Source organism: Emydura macquarii, unplaced genomic scaffold, assembly GCF_026122565.2.
Source record: "Emydura macquarii macquarii isolate MOO-44397 ecotype Brisbane River unplaced genomic scaffold, CSIRO-AGI_Emac_v2 contig_2422, whole genome shotgun sequence".
Lineage (NCBI taxonomy): Eukaryota > Metazoa > Chordata > Testudines > Chelidae > Emydura > Emydura macquarii.
The window spans coordinates 6,544,336-6,560,219 of record NW_027132559.1 but is presented as its reverse complement, the minus strand read 5'-3'; the positions used below and the strand labels follow the sequence as shown (position 1 = coordinate 6,560,219).

Here is a 15,884-nt window from a genome sequence, read left to right as displayed (position 1 = left end):
CTCTCTGGCCCAACGACGCTTCAATGAGCAGCCACATGGGTCCCAGCGAAGACACCCGACCCCAGGGAGGGGCAGAAGCACATGTGCCAGCCACCAAGGTGGGGTTGGAGACTGGACAAGTCACCTGCCTCTAAGAAAGGGGTAGGGGACTATCCACAGTGCATCAGATGCCAAGGGGGCTGGACATGGAGCACTGGCCACTAGCCACTGAGGAACTGCAGTAGGACCGGCAGTAGAAACTACTGGGACACCCCTTCTCAGCCTGGAGATGGCTTCTTCTTCCACCCACTTCTGGGTCGCAGTACCTCCCCATACCCCCTCCTATCACTCTGCTCCCCCCTCCACCCTTCACACAGAGCCATAGCAGATGCACTGGGTGTTTCTTGTGTGTCTCTAAAAGATCATTTCTTGCCTCCTGAGTTCTGACATGCTGGCACCCGATTGGCAGGTTACCTGACCGTGTTCACGATTATCACTGACCCATCTCTCTGGATGATGATACCTTCTTCCACCATCACAACTAGTTCCTCTCCTACCAGAGTGACTTCTTTGGTGCATACACGCTTCCTCCTGTTTGGATTGTGTATCCTACATATGAGAAAGTAACCCTTATTTGAACCATGGTAGGTTGATGTGATTGATGTTGGTGAATATAGCTGGGATGTCCAGAGGAGCCAGTGGAATTTAAAGATGCAAAATACTTCTGTCTCTCGGTCCAGCAAAGACATAATTACAGTGTCAGTAATCCCAACCCCAAGGAAAGTTTGCGGGAGTTTTGAAAGTAGCATGAATCAGTGGAAGGTCCCAGCAATTATGTTACCAACTTTGTGAAGCTGGGGAAGGTGGTGGGCCTGATAGCCATAATACCTGGACACTATTGCATGACAATGACTTTATCAAAGGGAGCTCTGTATTTCTCTGGAGAATGTGTTTGTGGCTGGGGAGGATCGTGTAGCGTGGGAGGTACTGTGTGGAGGGGTCTTTTGCTGCAGAAGCTTTGTTGAACACAGTCTCCACAGTATGTGAATTCTTTCGAGTCAGCCTTTGTTGTTTTTTTTAAATCAGCAGTTTCATCTGTACTGGGAAGCTGCAGCAGCATCTCACTGCAAAGAGCAATGTAGGTGCAGGTGGGGCTCAGCTTTATACAACGGCCATGCTGTGTTGTTATTTTGTTGTGCTAAATATGGAGAAGCACACCGGGAGACTGAGACACAGATAGTTTGTATGATTTTTCACTGGAGTATAACTTAGAGGGCATATTTAGAAACCTGGCAATACTGCTTTTGGGAGAACTTCAACTACCCACTCCACTGGTAATTTGGTATTTCAATCAGTGCAACAGCTGGGCACCAGATGCTGCACGTAGCAAGAAATATAATTTTCCTCCCAAAGACTTGCCTTAGGCGTAAGAACAGCAAGTGCAGTTTCTCTGCCAGCCTTCGAGAAAGAAATTGAAAGCATTTGTGTTTAGGACTGGAGCTGCCATCGGTCGGGGGGAAGGGGCTCAGGCGTAGCTCTTCTCAAATACAATCTGGGGAAGTGGGGAGGGGAGATACACCCCAGCGCATGGCTGACTTGCTTGGGGTACTCAAGAAATACTTCTTGGGGAGGAGGTTGGCTCCGGGGCAGCATCACAACTTTGGTTGAAACAGAGGCCTGGTTTTACTCTAATTATGTAGTGAGTGCTTGTTACGTGAACAAGGGCACTCTTTTACCCTCTGCTGCTCTTGGATAGAGTCAAACCAGAAGCACAGATTTTTGGTTACTAATACTAATGTGTTCTTTAACCCAGTGAAACGCAGCCGTCATTGCATCAGTGTGTGCCTGGGCTTGGGAAGGGATACACAAGTGTAATGTGCGCTTTGGGGCTCACCCTACCCCCAGGTCTCTAAGGGGTGGAGCCAAGTAGGCCTCTGTACTTCATGACTCAGCAGCTGGAGCTCAATTAGATTCCTCTTCCTACCCCTCCCCACCACAGGAGCTGCAGCATAGCAGCTACGTAGCATGTCACCCAACCCACGTGGCCGAATTAATGTGTCTCCCACTCCTGTCTTTAGCAGAGGATGTCCCCACGTCCGGGAAAGTGAGGGCAAGTCTCTGTAGCTGACAGTCAGATGTGGAGAGCTGTAAAGAGTATGCACATTAGAAACAGCACGGCCAGCTGACAACTCCTACCCAGAGCAGTCAGCTGTGCTGAAGATCTCCCCATGAGCAATCAGAGGTGGAGGTGGACAGTTTAGTTTCCCCTCCCACCTCAGACCACACCTATCCAGAAGAGAACGCTTCGTTCCTCCATTTCAAGCATCCCCCCCTTCCCTGTTGCCATCTCCTTCTGCAGTATTGGTCTATCACAGTAGTTTTGTGAGGTGCCTGGATGGGAGACCAAGGGGATGGATTTGCAAAGACCTTGTGGAGTTGAGTGATAAGCCATTCAGTAGCTCCTTCAACCTAACTATAACATTGCTTTGGAGCTGCTCCATCTGATGGGTGCCTACCTGATGGTCCTCAGGCTCAGCTGAGTTGATGTGGAACTCCCCTGAACTGCAGTAAGGGCCGGGACTCCACCCATGTGTGAGAACTACCAGGCACACTCTGGCTTTATTGAAATAATGCACACAAAACCAGCTTTAATCCTATGAAAGAAATGAGCAACCCTTATGTTTGAAGAAGGAGTATGGTCCAGTGGTTAGAACAAAGCACCAGCACTCAGGACAGCCAGGTTCTATTCCCACCTTTGCCCTGATTTAGTGTGTAAACAGGAGCATATCTTTGAATCTCCTTGGGTATCACTTTCCCCATCTCTAAAATAGGGAAAATGATACTAGGGAGATTTTCAAAAGCACAAAAGAGATTTAGGAGCCAAGATCCATAATGTGATTGGTGCTCCTAAATCTCTAAGGTGCTTTAGAAAATCTCCCCCCACTGACTTTTGTTAAGTGTTTGAGAACTATGAGATGTGAAATATAAAGGTTAAGTATTTATTTAAGTCAATTATCCGCTGTAGCCAATGTTTTGAACTGGGTTCCTAAAGTTAGGAGCCTGAGTCTATATGTAGTCATCTAAGTTAGTAACCAGATTTTCAAGAGTGCTGAGCTTCCATTGACTTCGGTGTCTAAAATACCCAGTTTTGAACATTTGTGCACTCTCAGTTTACACGTAAGCATTGTGAGGCTTTACTGAATGAGCAAATGTTTGTAAAGTGTCTTGAGAGCCTCTGAGAACTGTCAGAGAGAGAGATTATATTTTAGTATGCTGGATAATCATCACAGATGCATGCGAAAATTATTTTGATTAATCTGAAAATTCATCACCTTCCAGTTTTTTGCCTGTCATCTTCAGGCAAGCAGGACACATTTTCACATTTCTTTGAGACACAATCTTCCACTAAGGGGCTAGCCTTCCACCTGAGAAAAAATGGTGACTCTCCAGAGGTGAAAATGGAGCGATGGAAATTCTCAATTAATATTAATTACCATTAATTATTTGTATTACAATAACCACACTGTTAAACATTTTTCATGAATGACCTGGAAGAAAATAGAAAATCATCACTAGTAAAGTTTGCAGATGATACAAATATTGGGGGAGTGGTAACTAATGAGGAGGACAGGTCACTGATATGGAGCAATCTGGATTGCCTGGAAAACTGGGCACAAGGAAACAATATCTGTGTGGTAGTATGGCTAAATATAAATGGATACAGCTGGAAACAAAGAATGTGGGCCATGCTTTACAAGAAGGGGAACTGTATTCTGAGAAGCAGTGATTCTGAAAATGATTTGGTGGTTGGGTAGATAATCATGAGCTCTCCGTGTGATGCTGTGGCCAAAAGTGCTAATGCAGTACTGGGATGCATAAACAGGGTGCTCTCGAGTAGGAGAGAGGTTAGTTTACCTCTGTATTTGACACTGGTGCAACTGCTTCTGGAATACTGTGTCCAGTGCCCACAATTCAAGAAGTATGTTGATAAATTGGAGAGGGTTCAGAGACAAGCCACAAGATGATTAGAAAACTTGCTTTATAGTGATAGACTCAAGGAGCTCAATCTAGTCAATTTAATGAAGAGAAGGTTAAGGGGTGACTTGATCACAGTCTGTAAGTATCTACTGGGGAACAAATATTTAAGAATCAATCTAGCAGACAAAAATATAACATGATCCAGTGGCTGGCTAGACAAATTCAGACTGGAAATAAGGCATATATTTTTAACAGTTTGAGTAATTAAGCATTGGAACAACTTACCAGGGCTCATGGTGGGTTCTCTATTGCTGTCAATTTTTAAAGCAAGATGGGACGTTTTTCTAAAAGATGGACTCTAGGAATTATTTTCAGGAAGTTCTGTGGCCTGTTGTAGGAGGGCAGACTGGATGATCACAGTGGCCCTTTCTGGCCTTGGAATCTGTGAAGCAAAATCAGAGTCTTGCTGTGCGAGGCATTGTACAAATACATAGGGCCAGACTGTGTCTCTCTTACTCCCATGGTCAGCAGTGTCAACATGAGTTATCTCTTCTAAAGTCCGAGGGATTACTCATGTGAATAAGGGAGAGGTTTGCCATCCGGACCACTGTGAGAGAATCCCTGCCCCAAAGAGCATATGGTACATAGACAAGGCAAAGCGATCCAGATTTTCATTTAGAGCTCAGGGCCAGGTCTTCCAAGCACTCACAAGGTTCTCAGACATGCCCAGCACTCAGCATTCTGAGCCACTTGAAAATCAAGTCCTTCTGGCCACAAAGCATACAGGGAAACTGAGGCACATGAAGGGCCTTGACCAGGGTCACACACAATGACCCCAGGAATTGCTGTAGGTTAATCAGGAAGGAATCCTACAACTGTTGAATGCTGATGGTGCTGTGGGTCAGGAAGGTGTGATGGAACTCCTGGTACTTCATGTGCTCAATCATTTTTAATCCCTGATTGGCTAAAGAAAAATCAAAAGAAACAGAGAGAGAATGAAAAATAGAGCCAATGTCTGTATACAGCAGCAGGGGCCCCACATATGGGGGGAGGGGAGGGTACACTTTACCGAGACCTGGAGGCCCTGGCCTAGGCTGCAATCCCCCCTTACCATGAGGAAAACATTTTTCATAGCTCATGAGATTGTATGTATGGGATGAGGGATTGTGGTATGTGTGTGGGAGGGGCCCCGTGTTACAAGTTTGTACTGGGCCCGAAAAAATTATGCTTGGGCCCTGTACAGCAGTGTATAGCCAGAGAGAGACAAATGGTGACATCTTAACCTACCTCAAATTGACATCCATGCATTTATTTTAGTACTTGGCGTGTCACCCTGTTGACATGGTCCATGAATAACCTTAGCTATGATTACAAAAGATGTCTGACTCTTTAAATTCCATAGCACAGGGATGATTTACTATGATAGGACTGGGTTTTCTAAGGGAAAGTGAAGTAATATAGCTGAACAAATAGCAAGAATATGCTGTATGCGCTTCACACAAGGGGTAGGCAGTAGTGTGTTCTTATAATGTTGCTTGTGAGAACTAGTATCTGACCTAAATGTCTCCTTTAAAAAAAAAGTCTATTGAATCTTTTGATTTGGAGGGGAAAGCACATACTAGAGAAGTAATTGCAGGCTGGGCAAATATTAGAAGAATATAGATAAGCTTTAAGCCTCACCAGCCTAGCCAGCATCTCTGGGAATGCAGTGTTGTCTAATGAATAGAGCACTGAAATAGGACTAGGAGATGTGGATTCTAATCCCAGCTCTATGTGGCCAGCTGGGTGACCTTAGATAAGTCACTTTGCTTCAGTTTCCCCACTTGTAAACAGAGGGTAATGATACTGACCTCCTTTCTAAAGTGCTTTGAGATCTACCAATGAAGAGTGCTTTGTAAGAGCTGGGCATTATTATTATTGTTTTTTAAGTGTTAAAGAAAAGCTGCAGTGATTCATAACAAAACACTGGCATGCTAGTTAAACGGGGCCTATTTATCCCTCTGTGCAGAGGGGTGGTTCACCACACCCACATCTCACCCTGTACTCTCAGTGGACCTGATCCAAAACCCATTGGGACCAGTGGGAGTCTTTTCATTAACTCCAGTGGACTTTCAATGAGGCTAAGTGGGAGGAAATCAACCACCTCCACAGCGTCCCTGTCCCAGACATGCAGACTGCTCTGCGATTTGCACAGAGGGACAGAGAATGGGCAGGGTGATGGACATATACATATTCAAACAAGCTTTTAGAAATACCTGACACTGTTTCACTATGAGAGAGACAAGGTAGGTGAGGTAATCTTTTATTAGACCCACTTCTGTTGGTGGAAGGGACAAGCTTTCATAGATCCATAGTTTAAGACCAGAAGGGACCATTCTGATCATCTAGTCTAGTACAGGTCATAGAATGTCCCTAAAATAATTCCTAGAGCAGATCTTTTAGAAAACATCCGATCTTGATTTAAAGACGGAGACTCCACCACGACTCTTGGTGAATTGTTCCAGTGGTTCATTACATCTTATTTCCAGTCTGAATTTGTCCAGTTTCAACTTCCAGCCATTTGATTCAGTTATATCTTTCTCTGCTAGATTGAATAGCCCATTATTAAATATTTGTCCCCATGTAGGTACTTATAGACTATGATCAAATCAGCCATTGACCTTCTCTTTGTTAAGCTAAATAGATTGAGTCTATCACAATAAGGTAGGTTTTCCAATTCTTCAGTCATTCTCGTAACTCTTCTCTGAATCCTCTCAATTTATCAACATCCTTCTTGAATTGAGGGCACCAGAACTGGACACAGTATTTTAGCAGCAGTCGCATCAGTGCCAAACATAGAGGTAAAATAACCTCTCTTCTCCTACTTGAGATTCCTGTTTATGCATCCCAGAATCATACTAGGTCCTCTGACCACAGACTTACATTGGGAGCTCATGGTCAGCTGATGATCCAACATGCCCCACAAATCTTTTTCAGGGTCCCTGTTGCCCAGGATAGAGTCCCCCATTCTGTATATATGGCCTACATTCTTTGTGACCTGTCCCCTTCGTTATTTACCACTCCCCCAATTTGTATCATCTGCAACTTTTATCGGAGACGATATTCTGTCTTCTTCCAGATCATTGATAAATATGTTAAGGGGCATAGGGCCAAGAACCAATCCCTGCAGTATCCCACTGGAACTCACTCACTTGATGACAATTCCCCATTTTGAGACCCATCAGTTGGACATTTTTAATCCATTTAATCTGTGCCATGTTAATTTTATAGCGCTCTAGTTTTTAATCTAAATGTCATGCAGAACAAAAAAATCAAACACTTTACAGAAGTCTAAGTATATTACATCAACCAAAATTATAATCTCATAAAAAAATAGTTACTTTGACAGGAGCTATTTTCCATAAACTCATGTTGATCTGCATTAATTGCATTACTCTCCTGTAATTCTTTATTATAGTTCCTTTGCTTCATAAAATCAGTTGGTTTTAAATGCAAAACATGTTTTGCTAATCTTTGAGAAGCATTTTTCTTACGTATCCAGCACATTTAAAGTAGTTTTATTTAACAAAGTTAAAATGTTGTTTTTATACATTTAATTGAATTTGAATTTCCATCCACATAGAGCTTGACTTGAATCATAAGTAAAAAATTAATGATTACCTATTGGGAAATGCATCATTCACCATTTTCTAGCATAATAAAAAATGTAAAAATTAAGAATATTCAGCATTGAAACCATGAGCCTCCACATCTGTGAAGCTCAAAAGCTTGTCCCTTCCACCAACAGAAGTTGGTCCAATAAAAGATATTACTTTACCCACCTTGTTTCTCGCGTATCTTGGGACCAACACCGCTACAACAACACTGAAAACAACTATGTTACTATATCCACCATAACAGTGGATGGTGCTGGTGTCTCTTAATGAGGCTGCCATTTTACTGATACTTTCCAGCAGGACCTGATTTCATCCTCCTCCTCCCTCCATCCCCCACCTTTGTTTGTTCTATCCTCCTATGTCTTGACTGACTAGAACTGTAAGGTCCTTGTGAAAGAGATTTTCTTCTATGTTATTTGTATATATTGCAATGGGGCCCTGATCCTTTGAGTAGAGTGCATGGGCGCTACTGATATCAAATGAACAGTAGTAACAAAAAGAGCAGGACTTAGGGAATGCCGGTTGCATTAGAATTTGTGACAAAACAGAACACTTTCTGAGTTAGTGCATGGTTCTGATATTGATTTTAATTAGATTTGCTTATCTCTGGTTAAAGCCTGCAACAACTTTGAAACTGAACGTATCTGCTTTGTCATTGTGCATGCACTGCATTGAACTCGAGGGCATCAGACTGCCAAGATGGCAGCTTCCAGTTAATGATTTTAAGGGCTAGAGTCTGGTAACCATACCCCTGCTGAGTAGTCTTACTCCGTAATTAGCTCAGATGAAACCAGTGGACCTACCTGTGGAACAAGGTACTAAAGGAAGGCTAGAAGAATTTGGCCCATAAATGAGTGTTTGCTTAGTTATACTTAAGATTTAAAGACAGTGTGACATACTCCTAAGAATTTAGGAACTGCCATAGTGGAGCAGCCCTGTGGTCCAGTTGATGTAGTGTTAGGTGCTGACAGTGGAAAGTATCAGGTGCTTCAGAGGAAGATATAAGAACACCACCATAGGCAGCTGTGGGATAATCTGCCCCATATTAGATCTCCTCCTGATCTCTAGTATTTAGAGATTGACTTAAACCCTGAAGTATGAGTTTAAATATCCCTTTCATAAATTGTCATTATCATTGTGTTGTAATTCCAAATATTCTTAGTATCCATTTAAATATCAAATTCCTCTTTGAATTTTGCTAAATTCCTGGCCTCAACAACAGCTTGTGATAATGAGTTCCACAGGCTAAATATGCATTATATTAAAAAATATCTCTTTAGTTCTGAATTTGCTACCCTTCAGTTTCACTGATTGTCCCCTTATTCATGTGTTACGAGACAGAAGTTCCTGCTCTACCTTTTCTACTGTACTGTTCATTATATGAGCTACTTTTATCCCGAGTCCTGTAGTACCTTAAAGACTAACACATTTCTGCAGGCATAAGCTTTCGTGGGCTGCAACCCACTTCGTCAGACGCGTCAGACGAAGTGGGTTGCAGCCCACGAAAGCTTATGCCCACAGAAATGTGTTAGGCTTTAAGGTGCTACAGGACTCTGGTTGTTTTTGCTGTATACAGACTAACATGGCTACCCCTCTGGTACTTTTATCCTGTCCCTCTTATTCATCTTCTTTCTAAGATAAATGTTCCCAATCTGTTCAATCTCTCTTCATATGAGAGTTTTTCCAGGCCCTGGATTATTCTTGTCATCCTTCTCTGAACTATTTTAATGATGGAATATCCTGGAAGATGTGCTGCAGCAGTATTCCAGCTGAGGCCGTACCATTGATTTATCCAATAGTATTATAATATTGTCCTTATTCTTCATCCCAGTCCCTTTTGTGCATCTTCTATGTACGTGTAGACTATTTATCTACCTTGTAGATTACATTTAAGTTTTTCTTATATATGTCACATTTTCAAATGGCCCTCAATTAATTCCTGGAATGAAACAAGAGGCAGTAGAACAGGCTAACCTCGTAAACCTTTATCCAGTACCAGTAAGTTATTAGGCCCATCCGTGTTAATAAATTCTCCATCTGTTCCCAAAGAAACCCCAGCATTTTCTACATTGTGTCGGCATCTACTATAATATTCTCCAAAGATCCCAGGTGACTTAGTCTCTCTCTTTCTTACTCACTCATTCGCACGCACACACATATGCAGGCACACACAAAATATGGAGCATACAAACAAAAACTCGAGTGGAAGGAGTCTTTTCAGGAATCCATCCCCACTACATAGTCCCAATCAGTCAAAATCTACCCTCCCCCCTTGTATTTTTTTTTTGAGAGGAAAAAAGCAGAACAAAAAAATGTACTCTGTTCTACCAGTGATCATACCAAAGCCTTGTACACTGCCTTTCAGCACTGCTTCTTGCCTTAATAAGCTGCACCTTTGAATTTCTCAGGCAACTATTGTCCTGTAGAGACCAGTCACATTAATATCTGAGACCTAGACAGAGTTCAGTTGGCTGGCCACCCTCAAAAGTGTTTTCCCTGGATTTGCAAACTCGATCAGCCCAAAGGGGCCAACCCTGCCCTTTCTGCCTGCATGAGAACCCCTGGATCAGATTCCCAAATCGTTGAGAGGCTGTGATACTGTAATTGCTGTCAATATAAGTATGCGGCATAATATGACAGGAGAGAATGAGCCAGTCAGGCAAAAGAAAAAAAAAAAAGTTGAAACGTTTTAGAGAGAGGCCCAGACCTGGCTTTGTTTGAAACTGGCCAGTTGGTACCCCATTGGCCGAGGCAACTAATCAGCAGGTCCTGCTTCTCTAAAGGGCTCTGGGCTACAATGTAACAGGCAAACCCATCTGAATAGCTTTGTGTTTATGCATTCCCTTGGCAGAAGTGAAAGACTACGAGCCCCCGTTTGGTTCTAAAGTGCGAGAACACCCTTGTGTCGAAAGCATGAAGGACAATGTCCTGAGAGATCGCGGGCGCCCAGAGATCCCCAGCTCCTGGCTCAACCATCAGGTAAGAACATGCAGTGCAAGAGACTGTTGCATTTAGCCACGGCCCAACACAGTCCCTCACTCCGTGCCCTGGTATGCACGGGGCTGAATGTCTGTTAAGGGAAAGGCTAGAGTTTAACTGGCTGGCGGGGCTGGGGCTCCTGCTCCTCCACATCATTAGTAAGTCGCACACCTCCTCGTTCTGCACTGGGCTTCCTGTTCCAACCCTTCCCCATTAGTGCAGGGCAGTGAAGTTCTACTGAACCTATGGTCTCAGAAGACAAAATGTCTACCCAAACGATCCATATTAGAAATCAACCCCAATCAGCCGTATCTTAGTAGAATATATGGCCCCCTAAAGCATTCCCAATTCGGGCTCCGAAGGGGCAGAGGGGAGCAAATTCCACATGAAGGTCCCTTCAGCTGAGAAATAGCTGCTACCCGGAGTCAGAATTTTGCCCTAGGTGCCGTCCGCAAGAGCATACCACTGATAGAAGAGACGCAGTCTCTCGTTGGAAGGGAAGCATTAACAATTCTCTTCGGTTACAGGCTCTGAACCTCTCTGTTGGCCTTAACCAGTCATGGGTTTGTCACACAAGTGGCTAGTCACAGCACACTAATCTCAGCCCAAACCCCACTAGGGGTTTGCCTACAAGGGTGTAAATTACAGAGCGCTCTGACTGCCCTGTGTAGACCCTGCTGGGTCAGACTCAAAGGTACCTAGTGTGTGTTTGTAACTTGAGCCAGCAGAATCTGCATGGTGCAGTTAGAGTGCAGCACGTTGGAGCTGTACAGCTCACACCCCCGCGGATGGGACGGGGGCGCCGTGCAGACGAGTCCTGAGTGACACAGTCTGAAAACCAGCCAAGGCTGTGTACTTCTCAACGCCTGCTCTAGTTGTTACCACAAAAGCAGACAACCCAGTCCTGAGCCTCCAGATCACATCAATTCAATTGACAGCTACTCACTGAAAAACACAGTCAACAGTCACTAAGTGGGGCCAGATAAACGAGTGTTTTCAGCGAGCAGGAAGGAGCCTGATTGTCTCAGAGAAATAGGAGCAGAGAAACACTCCCCATTCTGCTGCCAGCTCTGTTAGAGGGATCTCATGGCTCCAGAGGTCCCATAAGCCTTAGAGCAATTGCAAGAGAACCCCAAGGACACTACGTGTCATGAAGGATCTGTGCCCCTTGTCTGGCAACAGGCGAGTGCTTTGTACTAGCCTCAGCCCTGTGCAATCCGGTGTCAGGATAGCTGCTGCTCCCTAAATACAGCCTTCTGGAGAAAGTGTGGTGTTTATGCAGCAGCCCTCCTAACAGTGCAGACTGGGAAGGGCAGACTACGTGTACTTGCTGGGGCTGGGCCCTAAGCGAGGGTTAATCAAAAGGATAATTTAGGGAACTTGACAATACTGGATTTGATTTCCCTGATAAGGAACTTTAATAAAAGGAGATTTGGTTCCCTCCCTATAAATCCTCTCAACAGTTCATGCAGTGCCCCCTAAAGTTCAGCAGGGCATTTGACGGTGCTATGACAATTTGTATCAGGTGGGGATCTACCCCAGAATCCTTTAGTGTTAATTTTGAAATCAGTAGAAGTTGCTCTTACTGTAATGGCTCCTCCATATTCATTTTCTTCCTCTGCAGTTGTGTTTTGGTAATGAACACATTATTCATAGTGATAACATTCTGGAATAGATTTACATATTGCAATGTTTCCCCCCTTAATGAGACTTGTTGCACTCTTGATTTCAAGTTAATGTTTAATATTTAATTTAATTTACTGCTTGTAATTTCAGTGCCAGCAGAAAATGAATGTTATTTGTATACAGACAATAACATTCTACTATTAATTGACATCAGTCAACATCACCAATTAGGAAAATTATGCAATGAATGTGTATTGTGAAGTGTTATTTTTTCAATAAAAAGTTAAATGTAAATCCTGCTTAATGGCCTTTAGTGTTAGACAGCAAAACACACAATTTCCTGGCAAATATCTCTTGTTTATAAAGATATTGCTAACACAGCTGTTTTTGTTTCCGATAAACGTGTGCAGCAGTGTTGCAACTAAGACCAAATACTTATACCTGTGAGTAATGTGTGGCTGCAGGACGAGAGCTTATGTTTCTACATCAATCTAGTCTCCAAGAAACTCATGAAGAGCTGACGTGGGGCCTGATACCCGAGTCAGTTTTGCTTGAGATTTCATGTGGATTTCCCACTTCCCTCTGCCTGATTAGCTGAGCAGTAACTGAGGTCATCAGACTCACTTCTAAAACATACTGCTGGATTCTGCAATAATGGTCCACTGTATATTATACTACAGTACTCTACAATAATAATGGTCCAATCTATTAACTGCTGTAACTAGTGCAGTATTTTTATCTGGAGGTCTTACTGCACTTCACATCAGATGATGATGAGACCAATTGTGTAAACACTTACACACATCAGTAAGCTTGCACACCCAAGAAGTCACACACAAAGGTAGTCACACACAAGTGTTTGCATTGAGCTGCCATGTAAAGGAATTCATTGCTGTATCTCTGTGCCCATTGCAGGGTATCCAGATGGTGTGTGAGACTCTCATTGAATGCTGGGATCATGACCCTGAAGCCAGGCTCACTGCACAGTGCGTGGCTGAGCGTTTCAGTGAGCTTGAGCACCAGGACAGACTCTCAGGAAGAAGCTGTTCAGAGGAAAAAATCCCAGAAGACGGCTCTGTGACTGCCCCCAAGTAGCCACCAGCTCAGGCTTGAGGGAGGTTGCTCCTGAACTCATGCAGCTTGGAAGAGGAAGAGGTCCTGATCAGTGCCTGCTTCCTGTAATATTGAGGATCTCGCCACTCCCTTTAAGCAGCGGCTCCAGCAAGGGACAACAATTTATTGGGAACCAAAAGCAGGGAGTTGGTGTCAGACCATGGCTGTCCTCGAGCTTGTCATAGGATCAGCTCTGTTAGCACTTCCTCAGGAAATGAGATTTGACAATAGCCATATTTGCACTTTATTAATGCCTGTATATAACTACAGAATAGCTATTTTTATATAGAGAGCCATACTCTGGCAAGAGTAAAATGTGCTTCCAGGAAATTACCAGTGCCTAAGAGAATCCTGCTCATTAAGGAAAGAAGTGCAGAGGTCTCTCCTGATACTAGCAACAAGGTGCTAGGCACCACACCAAATGCATAGGAACAATATGTAACAGAAAGGGGCTTTCAAATCACATACTTATGCATATCCTATTGTTGCCTTGCTGCTCTGTATTTTATGCTTCCAGCAGACAGACAGATTCAGCTGAAGAGTCTGTTTCAGTTATGCAGTAACTATGCAATAATTTCTGCAGAGGGTTTCAGTATGTATTGTTCAATGGTCACCATCACTCTCCAATGTTTACCCATGTTCCAAAAAATATTCCAGCAAAGATGTGTTGTGTTTTTGCCTCTTAACATGTATCTGCATACAAAGATCATTCTCCCTATGTTTACTGCTTTGAACTTACACTTCATGCTAGCAGGCTGCAAAATATCAGAGGAATAAATTGCCCTCCCTCCACCCTATGAAATCAGGCAAAACCAACAATAATCCAGATGTTTTGCATTTGCTGTGCATTCTGATGGAAGGCAGTACTTTTTTTTTTTAAACCCCTTATGCATTGATATAAAAACCAACTTTTATACAATGGGTCTAATTTCTTGACACACTTAGTTCAGACTCTCTTTCATGCCTTATTTGTTTCTGAATTCCCATGCATATCTGGATGCAATGGGAAAGCTCTGTAGCACAAGACTGCCATGTACTGCACATATACAGTAGTTAGAGTTGCCCCAGTCATTCATTATGACTAGCAAAAAAGCCATGCATTCCAAAATTCACCCTTCAGACACTGCTTACATTCTTTTAGCCCTCCAATAGGTTTAGATTTGAAGTTGGCCTTACTGCGGACTTTAAATCAGCAGTCAGTATTTCCTAACAGTTTTAGCGTCAGATATTTTCCGTGCTCTTCTCACAGAGGCATAAAAGGTGCCACTGAAATTAACAAAACAATTCTGCATTAATAAATATATATATAGATGTGACCAGTGCAATTATGAAAGCCTTTGTCGAAACAGACAGATATTTTTCTAGGAGACTGCTTTGTAAAACAATAGGAAACATGTTTATTCACATAGACGTTAAGATTTATGGTGAAAATATTTTATTTAAAATGTTTTTGTATCTGCTTTTATACTAAACTACTTAGAAATATTTTAAAAGAGGTGCAGAAAGTCAACAACTAAAACTAAATTATGCCAGATATTATAGGGGAAATATTTTAGCTTGACCAGTGGAGCTACAGGCAAAAGGAATACAGCTTAGTTTGTGCTCCAAACATCAATGACATTGTTATGATACAATAAATGCTGTCTGGCCTGTTGATGTGTCGACTATGCAGAGCTGTGGCCCATTGACCTCTAGTGGTGAGTTTGTAGAATGCACATCAGTAACTGCATGGAGAGACGGGAAAAGCAAGCCATTTTCACAAACTGGAAAGTTAGCGTAAGATTGTATCATGGCCTGTTTTTCCTCACACCAGGGTGAAGGCCAAGGAATAACGTCCAGTAGTCCCTGACAATACTGACATTTTTGAACTACTACATATAAAGGGAAATTTTTATTCTTCATCTGTCCATCATGTATGAAATACGAATGTGGATATATAACTCTTTATCAACTGTTTCACGCACTTATTTTCATTTTAAAGTGTTTGTTTTGTATAAATCAAATGTTTATTAGATCAAATAAAACAACTAGATACTTTTTTTGATTGGGATATTCTTATCCATACAGATTTTCCAGAATCAGTAGGTGACCTTGCTGGGGAGATGAGTTTCCTCAGAGAAAACAATTCTCACGCTGATGCCAGCGTTCATACTCATCCCTTCTCTCCAGCTGCCTGAGGGTGAAACTCAGAGCACAACTGCCCAGTTGGCCTCATGGCTACTTCCAACAAATGCAGGCCTCAGTCAGAGCCTCCTGGTCGACTCTTGGGGAGGAAAACCTATGGAAATTTAAACCTGTCCCACACCTCCCAGCCTCTCCACGCTCTAGTCATGCAACCCCAATTATAGCCAAGGTGGGTGGGATTAGCCCCATTTCAGAGTGATTGCTGAAGCCCCAGTGCAAAGGAGGCCTTAATTCGAACATCCCCGTTTTGGTCTGATATTGCAGTAACCCAGAAAGAAGCTAGCATGAGCACCGTGTCTTACAGAGTAAGCTCCAATTGGTTTGTCTGCGCCTATGTAGCTGGTCAGGGCACTGAGCCTGCCTGGCCCA

The 15,884-nt window shown here is 43.1% G+C and overlaps 1 protein-coding gene across 3 annotated transcripts in view; it reads left to right on the top strand.

The window, feature by feature from the left end:
- Window positions 1–15,370, top strand: part of TGFBR2 (transforming growth factor beta receptor 2) — a 116,410-nt gene extending 101,040 nt beyond the window's left edge. For all 3 annotated transcript variants that reach the window (XM_067561850.1, XM_067561849.1, XM_067561851.1), the window contains 2 exons: window positions 10,465–10,592; window positions 13,134–15,370. In XM_067561850.1, coding sequence (XP_067417951.1) covers window positions 10,465–10,592; window positions 13,134–13,313 — 308 coding nt within the window. In that variant the 3' untranslated portion in view covers window positions 13,314–15,370. The remainder of the gene's footprint in view (window positions 1–10,464; window positions 10,593–13,133) is intronic.
- Window positions 15,371–15,884: the final 514 nt, after the last annotated feature.